This window comes from Heloderma suspectum, chromosome 1 (assembly GCF_057233095.1).
Source record: "Heloderma suspectum isolate Gila_16-S chromosome 1, 16-S_ref, whole genome shotgun sequence".
In the NCBI taxonomy this organism is placed as follows: domain Eukaryota; kingdom Metazoa; phylum Chordata; class Lepidosauria; order Squamata; family Helodermatidae; genus Heloderma; species Heloderma suspectum.
Window position 1 is genome coordinate 400,686,430 of NC_139458.1, and position 15,822 is coordinate 400,702,251.

The 15,822-nt window shown below is 46.2% G+C and overlaps 1 protein-coding gene across 1 annotated transcript in view; it reads left to right on the top strand.

The window, feature by feature from the left end:
* LOC146360080 (spermatogenesis-associated protein 7 homolog) overlaps positions 1-15,822 on the top strand; it is a 74,913-nt gene that overhangs the window by 24,432 nt on the left and 34,659 nt on the right. Inside the window, exon 3 of the mRNA XM_084821222.1 lies at positions 3,600-3,647. Within this exon, the coding sequence (XP_084677348.1) occupies positions 3,600-3,647 (48 nt within the window). The remainder of the gene's footprint in view (positions 1-3,599; positions 3,648-15,822) is intronic.

Genomic DNA, 15,822 nt, shown 5'->3' on the forward strand with positions numbered 1-15,822 from the left:
AAACTTGTTAGCCTTTAATGTGCCACAAGAATCTTCAGAAACATCCTATTTAACTTCCAAAAGATTATCATGCTTGAGTTTTGGGGAATCCTGTTCCACAGAGAATACCATCTTGCACACCTTATCCTTGATGCGCTTGGAGATTATTGCACAATAATCTGATTGTGGTGAGATCTGGGCTAGGTTCAGACATTCTTTCTGTTGCATGGATGGGAACTCTGCCCTGTTTGTTGCTTGGTGTTCTGAGGATTTCTGTGCCCTCTTTTACAGAGGGCTGTCCTCAGTTTTGAAGGCATCCTCTAATTGAAAGACTGTCCAGTATAACGATAAAGAACCATCAGAAGGAAGGCTGGGCCTTGAAGTTGCCTGAGGTTCAACACTAGAGACCTTCGGCTATTAGGCGGAATAGAAATGAAATAAATAAATAAATAGGGTGGCCACTTATGAATCGCCAAAAAAGAGGAAATGCATCACCAAAAAAGAGGACCAAAGGGGACACCAATTTGAATAAATATTGCAGATGCTAATTTATATAGATAGATGCACATTTAGAAATAATTATTATAATTCCAATAGAAATACAGGACATCCCTTCATAGTATGGAAGACTGACCAGGTGACCTGTGTGCGTTGCTTAGGCTGCTGTCCAGGTGCTGTTGATGGGCAACTTCAAGGCCCAGCTCTTTCTTCTGGTGGTTCTTGATCTTTATTCTGGACTTGGACTGGACAGCCTTGAAGTAGAGGATCCCTTCAAACCGAGGGCTGTCCTTTGTGAAAGAGGACACATGGCCACCCTAAATCTATACCTCCCCTGGCAGTCTGCTGGATGGGAAGGAAAATGGGGTGGCAGAGAGAGAGAGAGAGAGAAAGAAAGAGAAATACGGGTGGCCCAGCCCCTGGTAGGTTCATTGCTGGCCACCACAAGCATGCGTCCCCCAGTAGATTACCTCTGAGTTCATGTAATTATTCTTTTCTGCCCACTTCTACAATTGTATGTACTGTACATCTAATCAATCACCCTCCTTCTGCATTACAAGCCAAGGATAAAATGAACAGAGATGTACCAGTGAGTGCTATATTTAATTGAAAGTAAATGCCACTGACTTTACTTGAGCTTACTTCCAAGGAAGCGTACACAGACTGCAGACCACAATAATCAGTTGATGTGAATCGGAAATCCAGTGACTTTGCTGGAGCTATGAAACCCTGACCTAAGGTCTTCTGCTCTTTGAGCTGGCTAAGGCATGCCACTTCTGTTGGCTGATAATAGGAAGAGAGTAAAGACATCTGACCAACTTGTACTTCACAGACTTGGGAAGAATCATGTTTGCAGTCAATGAGCTTTTAAATGCACCCAAAGGAAGAAAGTCATTGAGAATAATGAGTTTGACCTTTGACCTTCAGATGTCTTTTATGCTCTTTAAGTATGTACTAGCCAAGTTGCTGCTGAAGTTATTCATTTTAGGGATGTCAGAGAATTCCGCCACGGATCTCAGTGAGGCTGAATGCCAGTGCATTCGGCCCCCTGAAATCCGTGGCAGAACGAAGCCCCCCGCGAAAGGCGCACGAAACAGAGCACTTACCTGGTGTCGTTCGCACTGCTTTGCAGACGCGGCCGCCATTTGCTTCTTCCTTATTGCTGTGATAGGCTATGTAAATACTTACGTAGCCTATCACGGCTAACGCAGGGATGCCATTTGCGTCCCTGCAAAGGCCATGCTAGGCTACGTAAATATTTACGTAGCCTATCACGGCAAAAAAACAGGGACGCAAATGGCGGCAGCTACAGCGGCCGCCATTTGCGTCCCTGCGCAGCCCAGCAGCCGGATGTCTGGCTGCGGGCGGCTGCGGGCAGCCCTGGCTGGTGGCTCCGTGGAGTCGCCGTGGAGCGGAGCCGGCCGGGGAGAGTTTCGGGAGGAGGAATGGAGTGCCTCCCCCCTACATCGAATGACCCCACGCAGAACGAGGTAAGGGATTCGTACATCCATAATTCATTTGTCCAGAATTAATGCTAACAGCTTCTATTTGTCTGCATATCTAGTAAATAACAAATTGTTCAATATCCCATTGCTTATTGCCTTGGTTCAATCTTAGGACGAGCAGACTGCAGAATGTCCATGTTGCTTAATGACTGATGTACTATTTACGTAGTATTACTAGGGTAATATCAGCTAAGCTGTGGAAAGGTCCTCTTATTATTCAGCACCCCCACCCCTGTATTCTTAATTCACATCAATGTCAGATTTAATGTTTAATTTTGTACTAAAATCCAAAGTTCAAGCAGTTTATGGTGATGAGACCACCATGCTAAACAAACAGTCGTAGGATGCACATCACTTTAACAATGAACCCACTGTGGAAGTGCATTCACCAAATTTGGGGGACACTTATTTTATATCCTGGATTGAGCTCAGGGGGAATCTGTTCTTCTGGTTTTCATGAGCACCAGGATGTGCATAGGGCTAATTGGACCACCCTTCTGTCAGTCATAAAGTCTCTTCCCCTTCTTTTTTAGAGCAGTCTTTTTAGCATGCAACGTATCTTTAAAAATACACACACACACACACATTTGAGCAGAAAAAAACATGCAAGCTGCTTGAAAACAAGAACATAAGCAGACAGCCCACCTGAAACAGCAGCAGGATGGGGCGGGGCGGGGGGAGGCGGCGTGTAGGATCTGGTGACCATACATATGCCAGCAGTGGTATAGTGGAGCCGGGACTCACAAGGATGTGGCACTGGACATCTTTTATTAGCAGGGATGCTGATGACATCTGCCACGCCCCCACCCCCCGAATTCCTTGTTCCCCTGAGCTTAGCTGCAGTCTTCACACTAGCTGTGTCAGGAAATATATATTGCAACAATACATGGTTCCCTTTTGTAATGCAAACTATTTGGGGGTGGCTTGGTCTTGAATGGGCAATAAAGACCCATTTGCTTAAAAAAGACCTGATCCTGGTGGAGATGAAAACTGCTAGAACTTGTCTGTTGATATGCAGTCCGGCATTTTCTGACTCTTCTTGGGTGTGGGGGGTTGCTCTGGGGCTGTCATGATGACTGCCTGCACTTCAGGATGTATCGATACACCGCTGTGGGCCAGTACACGAGTGAAGGCAAGAAGACACAGAGCTCGCTTCGCAACAGGAAAAAAATGTGCCTGCGGTATGCAGCTTTAGGGCGCAATCCTATGCATGTTTAGACAGAGAAAAGGCCTACAATTCCCAGCACTGCTGGGAGTTGTAGGCCTTTTCTCTGTCTAAACATGCATAGGATTGTGCCCTTATTCACTTGAAATCCACAGCTCAGCACTATACTTTTCTTTTAAGCTACAGGTGAGGATTTCAACCTACAATCAAGAAAGAAAGAATATTGATCGATTATAATTTGTAGTTGTATATATTGCATATTATTATTCAATTCATGAACAAAAAGGGTTTAGATCAGTACGTTACTTAAGGGCACTGTTTTAATGGAATCTAGACTTTCAAAAACCTCAGTCCCCTATCAGTTGTATGCAGGCTATATGTTGCTCTTTCCCGTAATCTGAAAGTGAAATACTGAGCACATAGATAAACATTTTTTGTTGTTGTTAATTCAGCTGCTGTTGATTCATCTGCTCCAAAGAGTTTGAACATGAGCATCAAATGTAAGTATAACTTGTTCTGCTTTCAAAATAATGTCTGGGCTCACCTTGTTTGGTCTGGAAATATTTGTTTTGGAAGATCTCTCCCTCTCTTACAACATTCATGCCTTTTGCTTTCGCATACCATACGACACCCGCATAGAGCTAATCTGCGTTAGGGTTGTGTGTATTGCATGGGCTGCTGTATTCAATCCTGAATCTTAGTGATTATTAAACTTCTGTTAACCATATTTGAATCTGATTCTTACAGTATTTACCACATTACAGGTAAAACAGATAGCAGTATGCTGATCACAAAAGGACAAGCACAAACTGACGTTTCAAGCGTGAGGCTGCAACCCATTATAACCAATTTGTTTTTAAATGCAGGAGCATTACTTTGCACCCTTATGCCACCTATAGGCCTAGTGTGATTTATTTAGATATTCCAAAAGGAAAACGCTGAACTCAGTATAACCGTAACACCTTTATTAGGCCAACAGAGATCACAAAACACTGTGCAAGCTTTCGGGTTCTTCAGAACTCTTCATCAGGCAAGAAGGTAAACAAAGCAAAAGAGGGAGGGGAGGAAAGAAGTGGCTGATGTTAAAGCTGCGGAGTCTGCATTTGGTACCAGGCACTGAGATGTTTGTTTGTTTTCTTCTTCCCAGCAAGCATTGAGAGGGTCCCAAGCGTAAGTTAAAACCATCTCAGTACTATCTCAGTAAACCATCTCTGCAGTTTAAGACTGCAAGATCAAACAATCATAGCTCCCTTCACTTTTCATTTAGATATGTTGGTTGTGGACCGTTCCTTTCTCTGTGGATTACACAGAAGATAAGACTGATTTCTCAAGCATGCCACTTAATGTGTTTTTAGCCTCTCTCCTGCTGTTTATGTGCATGTGTGAAAGACAGAAGCATGGTCTTAAATTCACTTGTTCTCACATTTTTAAGTCAATTGATGGCCATGCAAGGAGGTAGATTACCAGGAGATTAATCCTATGCATGTGAACTCGGAACTATGCATGTCCCCCCCCATAACCCCTTTGAGGCATCTACTCTTATGCAATTAGGAACTGTATGAGCCTGCTGGTCATCTCCCCACCTCCCCGTCACATCCCTACGCTCGATCATCTGTGCATGGGGAGAAGATCTAAAGAAGACAGATTTGCAGTGACTCCTTAGACCTGATGAGACACTGCTTTAGAGGAGAGACTGCTGTTCCATCAAGGGTGACTTTTTTCATCTGATCTGCCCCACTCCCCTGCCTGGGAAAACATATAAGGAGCCAGGAGTTACTCCAGCCCTCCTTTGGCATTTTTCTCCTTTGGTTTTTGCTTTTGGACATGAGAAAGAATAAGTTCGGGCTCTAGGTTTTTTCGTTTTAAATCATCATTGTGATATTGTATTTTACTGTATTGTTTGAACTTGTATTTTACTGTATTGTTTGAATGTTGAATTGATTAAAGGGGCACCAGAGTGCACTTTAGTTAAGGTTAGCTGCAAGAAAAAATGTTTCCACCATTATAAGCTTCAAAATTCTATTGCTTATAAAAAATAAAAAAATAAATCTGTTGACCTAGTAACTTGAAACTTGGGATCTGTGATCTATCTAATGAGGTCTACAATTGTCCATAAATTCAAACCAATCCTATAAAAAGTGCCACAGGTACAGCAAGTTAAAAGGTGCTAAATATTGACACAGTTACCCTTTTTACTTCAGTTTGTGGCATGACATATACATTTCTTTCACATTTTGGTGAAACTACCAATGTACTTTATTCAGGCTTGTCATGGAGGTGTGCTTCTCATTGGTTTGGTGAAGTTTTGAGCTGCAGTTCAAAAGTCATTAAGGCTTCCCTGTCCCATTTTAGCCCATGGCAACAGCTGTTTGCAAAGCTAGGTCATGCATGCCCAGGTTCATTCTGAAGCTAGAATGCTGCCAGTACAACAGGTTTTCAACAGGTTTTGCAGAGAAAATCTACAATATTCTATGTTTAGTTTTGAAATGTGAACTCAGAAGGTCAGGCTATACATTGCTACACAAATCGGGACATGTGTGTGTGTGTGTGTCCGTGTGTGGTGGATGGGGTGGGGGTGGTGAACTATAACCCTTTGCCCCACACATTGTAGTCCCAAGCTGGATTAGGGCCCTCACACCTCCAATTGGCAAAAGGCATCCAGTTTCAATGTAAAATGAAGGCACAGGACAAAGAGTAATCCCCCACTCTATCCTTATTAAGTCTGATCCCTGATCTTCCTTTCCATGTGGTCAGTAAAGGAAAAATGAGGTTTGGGGCCTAAGTGCTAACTTTCCAAAGGCAGGAAGACTGAGGGCCTTGATCTCTGTTGTTCTTTTTTGTGTGTTAGGAAAAAGATGTGTAAGCATCATGTCGCACACAGCACACTGCGTTCACACTCTACGTACACTCATTAAGAGGGGTGTGAGAAGCTCGCCTTGTTCAGTTGTTCTCTTCACATTCAAGTTCTACACAAAAGGAGGGTCTCTGATTGAGGTGGTCTCTGATGTGCGTGTACAGTCCCCTAACTTATTGGTGTTGGGGGACTTCAACGTACATTCGGAGGCCATCCTCACAGGAGCACCTCGGGACTTCATGGAGACCATGGCCTCCTAGGAGCTGCACCATATTCTAACTGGGCCCACCCATGTAGCCAGTCATGCACTAGACCTTGTGTTTGTTTCTGGAGAAGCGGGAAGTTTCTGGAAGTTGGGGGTATATCCACCACCCCCTTGTCATGGTCAGATCACTATCTGGTGACGTTGGACTTCTCGGTTCCACAACCCCTCCGCAGGGGTGGATAGGGATGGGGGAGAATTTCTCCCCGAAACTTTGGGGGGCCGAGTGCCAACGTATTCGGCCCCCCGAAGTAGTTTCGGGGAGAAATTCTCCACCCCCCCGCCCCCGCCCCCCCCGGGATGGGACTTACCTTTCCCGAATGTCCCTCCCGGCGGCGGGTCCTGGCGGCGGTTCAGCAGGTCTTCGACAGGGGCAGAGGCGGCAGCCGGTCTTTTGACCAGCTGCCACCACCGCCATTCCAATAAAAGTAAAAAAAAAAAACACGCCCCCGTGATAGGCTACGTGACGATTAACGTAGCCTATCACGGCTAGATTTGCAAAGTCAGCCGTGATAGGCTATGTCAATCGTCACGTAGCCTATCACGGGTGACTTAAAAAAAAAAAAAGTGTGTACAGCTAATGGCGGCCCCCATAGGGAGCCGCCATTCGCGTTCCTTATTTGGTCGCTGTAGTCTACGTAAAGATTAGGTAGACTACGGCGAAAATAAGGGCAGCGCTATTTGCGTTGCCCTTATTTTCGCCGTAGTCTACGTAAAGATTTACGTAGACTACAGCGACCAAATAAGGAACGCGAATGGCGGCTCCCTATGGGGGCCGCCATTTGCGTACGCCCTTTTTTTCTTTTTTTTTAAGTCACCCGTGATAGGCTACGTGACGATTAATGTAGCCTATGACGGCTGACGTTGCAGATCTAGCCGTGATAGGCTACGTTAATCGTCACGTAGCCTATCACGGGGGCGTTTTTGTTTTTTTAAAAAACGTCTTATTTCGCGGCCGGGCGAGGCGAGGCGCCTCCTCCCCGGCCTGAATTTCGGCCGGGCGAGGCGGGAAGCCTCCCCCCCGGCCTGAATTTTGGCTGGGCGAGGAGGGAAGCCTCCCCCCCCGGCCTGAACTTTGGGGGGAGCAGCAAAGCGCTTCCCCGCCACCGCGAAGCAAGCTGAGAGACCAGGTAAGTGGCTTTCGTGCACCCCTAGGGGTGGAGGACCCATTAAAATGGTCCGCCCCAGGCGTCTTATGGATCCAAATGGATTCCTGAACGCGCTTGGGGATTCTCTGGGGCACGCCAACGGCCACTCGGTCAAGACCCTGGTGGGTGGCTGGAATGCCGCAATCACTGGGGCATTAGATTAGGTGGCTCCGAAACGCCCTCTCCCCCTGAACAGGGCTCGGTCTGCACCATGGTTCAATCCGCGGTTACAAGCTCTGAAACAGGAGGTGAGACAGCTAGAGTGCCGGTGGCGGAAGTCTCGCTCCAAAAACTATCGGGCTAGAGCTGTATCTTCAGCCTATCACGTGGAGGTGAAGGCAGCAAAAAAGGAATATTATGCTGCCTCTATCGCGTCTGCAGAGTGCTGTCCCAGGAGGCTGTTCCAAGTGGTCCGGAGCCTGGTCCTGTGGCTCCTGTGAGGCCTTGGCAAGGCACTTTGCAGATAAAATTGATCAGTTTAGGTGTGTTACTCTGCACGCTGTGGATACAGTTAGTGAGCAAGAGGCGGCCTGTGGCAAACTGGTTTTGTGGGATCGGTTCCAGCTTCTTCCTCCTGATGAAGTGGACAAGGTGCTTTCATCTGTACGGCCGACCACCTGCTTACTTGATCCTTGCCCATTTTGGCTCATTATGGGCTGCAGAAAGAGACTGGGTGAGGGGATCAGGGCGGTGGTGAACGCCTCCCTTGAGGAGGGAGTGATGCCATCAGCCCTCAAGGAGGCAGTGATAAGACCGCTCTTAAAGAAGCCCTCCGTGGATCCTCAAGTTCTGAACAACTTTTGCCCACTCTCAAATCTGCCATTTTGGGGCAAGGTGATTGAGCGGGTGGTGGCAGTGCAGTTGAAGGCACACTTGGAAGAAACTGATGATCTAGACCCATTTCAGTCGGGCTTCAGGCTTGGGAATGGGACAGAAACAGCCTTGGTCGCCTTGGTAGATGATATGAGGAGGGAGCTGGATAGGGGTGAATGCTCCTTCCTTGTTCTCCTCGACCTCTCAGCGGCTTTTGATACCATTGACCACGGTATCCTCCTGGACCGCCTGGAGGGGTTGGGCATTGGAGACACCGTATTGCGGTGGTTCCGGTCCTTCCTCTCTGGCAGGTACCAGAGGGTAGCACTGGGAGAGGAGGTTTCGGACCCGTGGCCACTCACTTGTGGGGTGCCACAGGGTTCCATCCTCTCCCCGATGCTATTTAACATCTATGTGAAGCCACTGGGGGCTATCATCAGGAGGTTTGGGGTGCAGTGTCATCAATATGCGGATGACACGCAGCTCTACCTCTCATTCAAATCTTCACCAAGGTTGGCCGTAGAATCCCTGTCCAAATGTCTGGAGACGGTGAGTGGCTGGATGGGGAGGAATAAGCTGAAGCTGAACCCTGACAAGACCGAGGTACTTTTGGTGGGAGACAAGAGGAGGCTAGAGGATGTTGACCTGGTGTTGAATGGGGTACGGCTACCCTTGAAAGACCAGGTCCGCAGCCTGGGGGTCCTTTTGGACTCCCAGCTGTCCATGGAGGCTCAGGTGTCAGCTGTGAGCCGGACAGCGCTGTATCAACTCCATCTGATACGGCGGCTGCGCCCCTTCCTTCCCGACCACCTGCTCCCATCGGTAGTACATGCCCTGGTCTCCTCTCATTTAGACTACTGTAATGTGCTCTACGTGGGGTTAGCCTTGAAGACGGTTCGGAAACTGCAGCTGGTACAGAACGCGGCGGCTCGCCTGATTAAAGGCAGCCACCGGCGAGATCACATCACTCCAGTGCTGAAGGAGTTGCACTGGTTACCACTTGTTTTCTGGGCCAAATTCAAGGTGTTGGTTTTGACCTTTAAAACCCTATATGGTTCCGGCCCAGCCTATCTTAAGGAGCGCCTCCAGCAGCACCAGACAGGCCGCTTAACAAGATCAGCCTCGGATGGCCTTCTCTCTGTCCCATCAGCCAGGACAACTAGACTGGTGGGGATGAGGGAGAGGGCCTTTTCTGTGGTGGCCCCCACTCTGTGGAACTCACTCCCTAGGGAACTCCACCATGCCCCCTCTTTAATGAGCTTCCGTCGTGCATTAAAAACATGGTTGTTCGGGCAGGCATTTGGGGTGGGTTAGGGTATTTTAGAAAATGTTTTTATGGTAGAATTTTATTGTTTTAAACTGTTTTATTGTATTTGTACATCGCCCAGAGTGGCTGGGTGACCAGCCAGATGGGCAATTAATAAATCTAATAAAAAATAAAAAAAATAAATATAAAAAAGGAGGGGGAATGAATCCTCTAGCTCTGTTCTGCTCCCCTCTTCTCCCTCCCTGTTCTTATTATCCTCTACACATGGAGGGAGACTGTCTGCAAAGGAGCGCCTCCTCTGTCTGTGGAAACCCTCCACAATATTTTAGAATCCTGGTGCTTGACATAATGTCAAGCTTGCCCAGTGCAGTTCTCCTGCCAGCATTCTGGCAGTGGGGGAGAGGTAGCAGGAAAATGTCACAAAATGTACCTGCTTCATTGTCTACGCTAAAGCCTTTGATTGTGTGGATCACAACAAGCTGTGGCAAATTCTGAAAGAGATGGGGCTACCAGACCACCTTACCTGTCTCCTGAGAAACCTGTACAAGGGTCAAGAATAGGGATGGCAGAGAATTTCTCCACGAATCTCGGGGAGGCCGAATGCCAACGCATTCGGCCCCCTGAAATTGTTGGTGAAATTCTCTGCCCCCCCCCCCCGGATGGGACTTACCTCCCTCGAATGTCCCTCTCGGCGGAGGGTCCTGGTGGGAGTTCGGCGACGGTTCGTCAGGGGGCGGGGGCAGCGGCCGGTCTTCTGACCAGCTGCCACCACCGCCATTACAAAATAAAGTAAAAAAAAAACAAACCACCCATGATAGACTATGTAACGATTTACGTAGCCTATCACGGCTAGATTCCAAAGTCAGCCGTGATAGGCTACGTAAATCGTTACGTAGCCTATCACGGGTGACTTTGGGGGGGGGAAAGCGCGTACGCAAATGGCGGCGCCCATGGGCGCCACCATTTGCGTTCCTTATTTGGTCCCGGTAGTTTACGTAAAGATTTACGCTATTTACATTGTCCTTATTTTCGACCCGTGATAGGCTACGTAACAATTTATGTAGCCTATCACGGCTGACTTTGGAAATCTAGCCATGATAGGCTACGTAAATCGTTACGTAGCCTATTACGGGTGTTTTTTTTCCTACTTTTTATTTCGCAGCCGGGGAGACGGGGCGCTTCTCCCCAGCCTGAATTTCGGCCGGGCGAGGCGGGGCCCCTCCCCCCCGGCTTGAACTTCGGGGGGAAACCAAAGTGCCTCCCCCCCACCACGAAGCAAGCTGCGGGACCAGGTAAGTGCCTTTCGTACATCCCTAGTCAAGAAGCAACAGTAAGAACCAGACATGGAACAACCGATTGGTTCCAAATTGGGAAAGGAGTACGACAAGGCTGCATATTGTCGCCCTGCTTATTTAAATTATATGGAGAGTACATCATGAGAAACGCCGGGTTCGATGAATCACAGGTCGGAATTACGATTGCCGGGAGAATTATCAACAACCTCCGATATGCAGACGATACCACCCTAATGGCAGAAAGCGAAGAGGATCTAAAGAGCCTCTTGTTGAGGGTGAAAGTGGGGAGTGCAAAAGCTGGTTTGAAACTCAACATTAAAAAAACGAAGATCATGGCATCTGGCCCCATCACTTCCTGGCATATAGAAGGGGAAGAAATGGAAGCAGTGACAGATTTTATTTTCTTGGGATCCAAGATCACCGCAGACAGTGACTGTAGCCATGAAATTAAAAGACGCTTGCTCCTTGGAAGGAAAGCTATGGCAAACCTAGACAGCATAGGAAGAAGCAGAGACATCACCTTGCCGACAAAGGTCCGTCTAATCAAAGCTATGGTTTTTCCAGTAGTAATGTATGGCTGTGAGAGCTGGACTATAAGGAAGGCTGAGCGCCGAAGAATTGATGCTTTCGACCTGTGGTGCTGGAGAAGACTCTTACGAGTCCCCTGGACTGCAAGGAGGTCAAATCAGTCCATCCTAAAGGAAATCAACCCTGAGTGCTCATTGGAATGACAGATACTGAAACTGAAGCTGAAATATTTTGGCCACCTAATGCGAAGAGAAAACTCTCTGGAAAAGACCCTGATGCTGGGAAAGACTGAAGGCAAAAGGAGAAGGGGACGGCAGAGGATGAGATGGCTAGATATCATCACTGATGCAATGAATATGGACTTGAGCACACTCCAGAAGAGAGCGCAGGACAGGAAGGCCTGGTGTGCTATGGTCCATGGAGTCACGAAGAGTTGGACACGACTGAACAAGTGAACAACAACAACAACTTATCCTCCATGCACCTGCACTTTCCCTTGGTTTTTCAGGCCTAAATCCAGGATGGAGTGCCTAGGACCAGCAAAATGCCCCACTTTGTCCTAGCCCCATACAGCCTTATGAAGCATCTGAGCTTTACTATATTGCTAGATAAATTCTCCTGTGAGTTTACCCACACCTATTTGTTGCTTACATCAGTTACAGGCAGGATGGATTAAACCAGCCTTTCCAAACCTGGTGCACTCCAGATCATAGAATCATAGAATAGTAGGGTTGGAAGGGGCCTACAAGACCATCGAGGCCAACCCACTGCTCAATGCAGGAATCCAAGTCAGAGCATCCCCGACAGATGGCTGTCCAGCCTCATCTTGGATGCCTCCAGTGTGGGAGAGCTCACTGCTATGTTGGACTGCAACATAGTGAGGGTTAAATGCTTCATAAGGCTATACAGGATGACTGGGTCATCTTAGCTGGCCCATAAGCAATAGGTTGGATCTTGACTTAGTAATTCTTAGAGTATATCCATTGAACTCAGCGAGACAGATTAGTTATCATGACTAATGAATTCAGTCGGTCTATTCTAAGCATGACTAATGGGCATTTTTACACAAGGCGTTTATTGTGCATTCGTGATTGTTCACTCATAGAAATCCACAGGTCCTTTTCATGTCATCAACCTCCAGTACCTCTCTCATTGTTTTTTAGGTTTATTCCACCATTTTAAAAACCACTGAAAATGCAGTAACACCCCCCCCCCCATCAGCTGCAGGAAAGAAGCAATTCTTGAAATTCAAGAAGTGGTGCGCAATATTTTTGAAATCTTGCAGCACCATCTACTGGCTGATTAAATGAAACTTATGGAACATGCCCACAAAGAGACCCGGAAAAACAAGGTGTGTGGGTGGGGGAGCGCATGTATTGTGCCCATTGTAAACCCGCAAAGACTCTGAAAGATGAAGCCCTGGTAAGTTTGTGGGATTTTTCTTTAATGTAGAGAAGCTCTCTGTCTGGATCCATCACATACCTTCTACACAATATAGAAGAACTCAGTTCACAACTCAGTTGTGTAAAGGAAAACCAGTAGTAGTAGTAATGGTAGTTATGTGCATGAAAATAGATCAACTGATTTTCAGTCTTGGCGAAGTATTTCATCACCTTTAAATCATGTCATTAAGCAAAAATAGCATTTACTTCTTCAGGTAAACTGCATATTGTTTCTTTAAAAGGTACTTCAGAGCTAAGATTAATCTTTCAGAGCCTTTGATCGTTGGACTGATGATCTTCAGGCAATGCACAACTTTGCTGATGCAGTTATTGCTTTGATTGCTGGAAAGCAAGTATCTGATCGTTCCAGGCTAGATGTTCTGCTTTGATGATGAAAAGTCATGAAATGACACGAGACCTCAAAGCAGGCATGACGGCTTTGTTCAGTGAAGGGCAGCTTGTTTCGAGTGAGGACCACCCTGAGCACTTCTAATGGCCATAATGATGGTGCCCAGTTTGCATGACTTTGTCTGCATGAACTTGGCAAACAAACGTAAGACCAGCTGTAGCATTTATTGTACTACCTGAAATGTAGTGTACACTACCTTGATGTGTACAAATCTTCAGACAACCCTTGAAAAATCACGAACAGGTCAAGATTAATCTGTTAATCTGAGTTTCTGTATCATCTTTGCAGTCTTGATTCCATCCCTTGAGCATTTCTTCTTCCATTCAAATGTTCAAGAATATCTCCACAATCAATAGGAGGCCACTTATGCATTGCCAAAGAAGAGCAATGCGTCACCCAAAAAGGAGACAAAAACATGGATCAATTTGCATAACATTTGCATGTGCACGTGCATATGTACAGGTGCACATTTAGAAATAATAACTATAATTTAAATAGAAATGAAATGCATCTTCCCATAGTGGAGAAAACTGACCAGGTTACCAATGTGCCTGCCTGTTCAGTCTGCTGTCCGGGTGCTAACTCTTGATGGGCATCTTCAAGGCCACTGCTCTCTCTCCTTATGGTTCTTTGACTTTAAACCAGACTTAGGGCTTCTCCACATGGAACTTTTATCCTGCAATTGAGACTGGTTACTCACAGAGGTTTGAAGGTCCTTCACAGGACATTGTTAGTCTCCCATGTCTTCTGAACTTTATCCTGTTTTTTCTTTTTTTAAGATCAGCGATAATGAGCCATTAAAATACAGTGTATTGTATTTCTCCATGAAAAGAGGAAGTCATGCAATAATAGGAGCTGTACCACAGCACCATCTATTAGCTATATAATAAAACATATAGAACTCGCAGATAAAGGGGGGGAGGGGGGAGGGGAAGCTCATGTAAAGGGCTGATCTTAATCTCACAAAGAATCCAAAAGCAGAAGCCCCAGTAAAACTGCAGGATAAAACGCCTCTGTGTGGACAAGCCCTTAGACTGGATAGCTCATCAAATAGAGGACACTTTCAAACAGAGGATTGTCCTCTGCCAGCTCTCCAACCTAGAGGACTATCCTCTGTAGAGTAGGCCACCAGGCCACCCTAGCAATCAGGAGGCCTAAGAATGTAGACCCGATTCTACATGGATTAAACGAAACTTTAAAATAGCTGCTTTATCACTGGGAGAATCACTTCCAGGAGATTACGAATGCTGGGGGGGGGGGGATTGGAAAAAATCCATGTTTTCCCCACATTTGTGTATCACAAATAACTGAAATGTGTGGGCAAGGAGGCTACTAATCATTTTTGTAGGCTGGTTGCTTTGCACTTGTTTGCAAGGCTGCTTGGAACCAATGCTCATTGATTCTCCTGTGACTGATCATATCGAGAGCTACCTGCATCCACCACCGAATAATCATGACAAAGAGCCACTCTTTGTCCCAAGGGCTCCCAAGCCTGGTACCTCTTAATGAATGACTTCCTGGAAAAAAGACGGGCAGGTGGAGAGTCCAGAATATGCTAGCAAAACGTGGAGCATAACCCATCCTCTCAGGAGTGCACTCAATTGTCCATCCATTGTAAGTTCCACAAACACCAAAAATTGTGCCCCTCGCTTTGCTAATCACTATGAAGCAAATATATGAGTGCTTCCAGATCATGGAGGGCTCCTAGCACCACCATTCCAAAAATGTTATGCAGTTATTCCATCCTTTACAACATCTTAAAATTCCGTGGAGGCGGCAGGGTGATTGCATAATCAAAGCCTTGTCTGAAAGCATCCATTATGCCACTCTTCTGTTCATTTCTCCTTACTGGATTTTTGGTGGGGGGAAAAAAAGATGGAATACATGGTGGGAAAACATGGGAGGGTTACAAGTGGAAGACGTCATCATCTGGATCCCCTGTCAAATTCCATGAATGAGGCAGGGCAATTCCACAATAAAAGCCTCATCTGGAAGCACCCCAGATAAGTTGCCAGACAAAACTGTCATAATTTTTTTTTAAAGCACAAAGTTAACAGCTTCTTGTGCACTAATAGACAGTTGGTTGTGGGCTTTGTTGTGTTTTTACCAATGAGGAAATCTGAATTAAATGACCCTAAGGTCATTATTAGCATCATGTTCTCAGCCTGTGGAAATGAGCAGAATTATAACATGCTGTGTTTGTTTATAACAGACAAACATGGTCACTGGCCAAAAATAAAGTGTACTTTATAGTGCAGAAAATTAATCAGCTTCTAACACACTTTTCGACCCTATATTGTTTGTCTAACAGTGCAATTTTATACATGCCTACCCAGAAGTAAGCTCCATTGAGCTCAATGGAATTTACTCCTGAGTAAATGTGTTTAAGACTGTAGCCTGAAAGTTATTGCCACTCCTGCTTTATAGGAAGATTTATACGGTCGGGCTTTTTTTAATCTACCTCTGTTCTCATTCTCCCTTTAGGGTTTTTTTCTAAAGTTTTTAATACTTCTGAAAACCTTGGGGGTTCCCCAATACTCCCACTAGCTCCCTCTTGTGCATGGATCGTGCCATTTTGCTACGCAAGTATCAGCACTCCCCCTAAACTTGGCAAGTAGAGGGACCAAGTTGGATCTGCAACAAAACACTATAGTGTG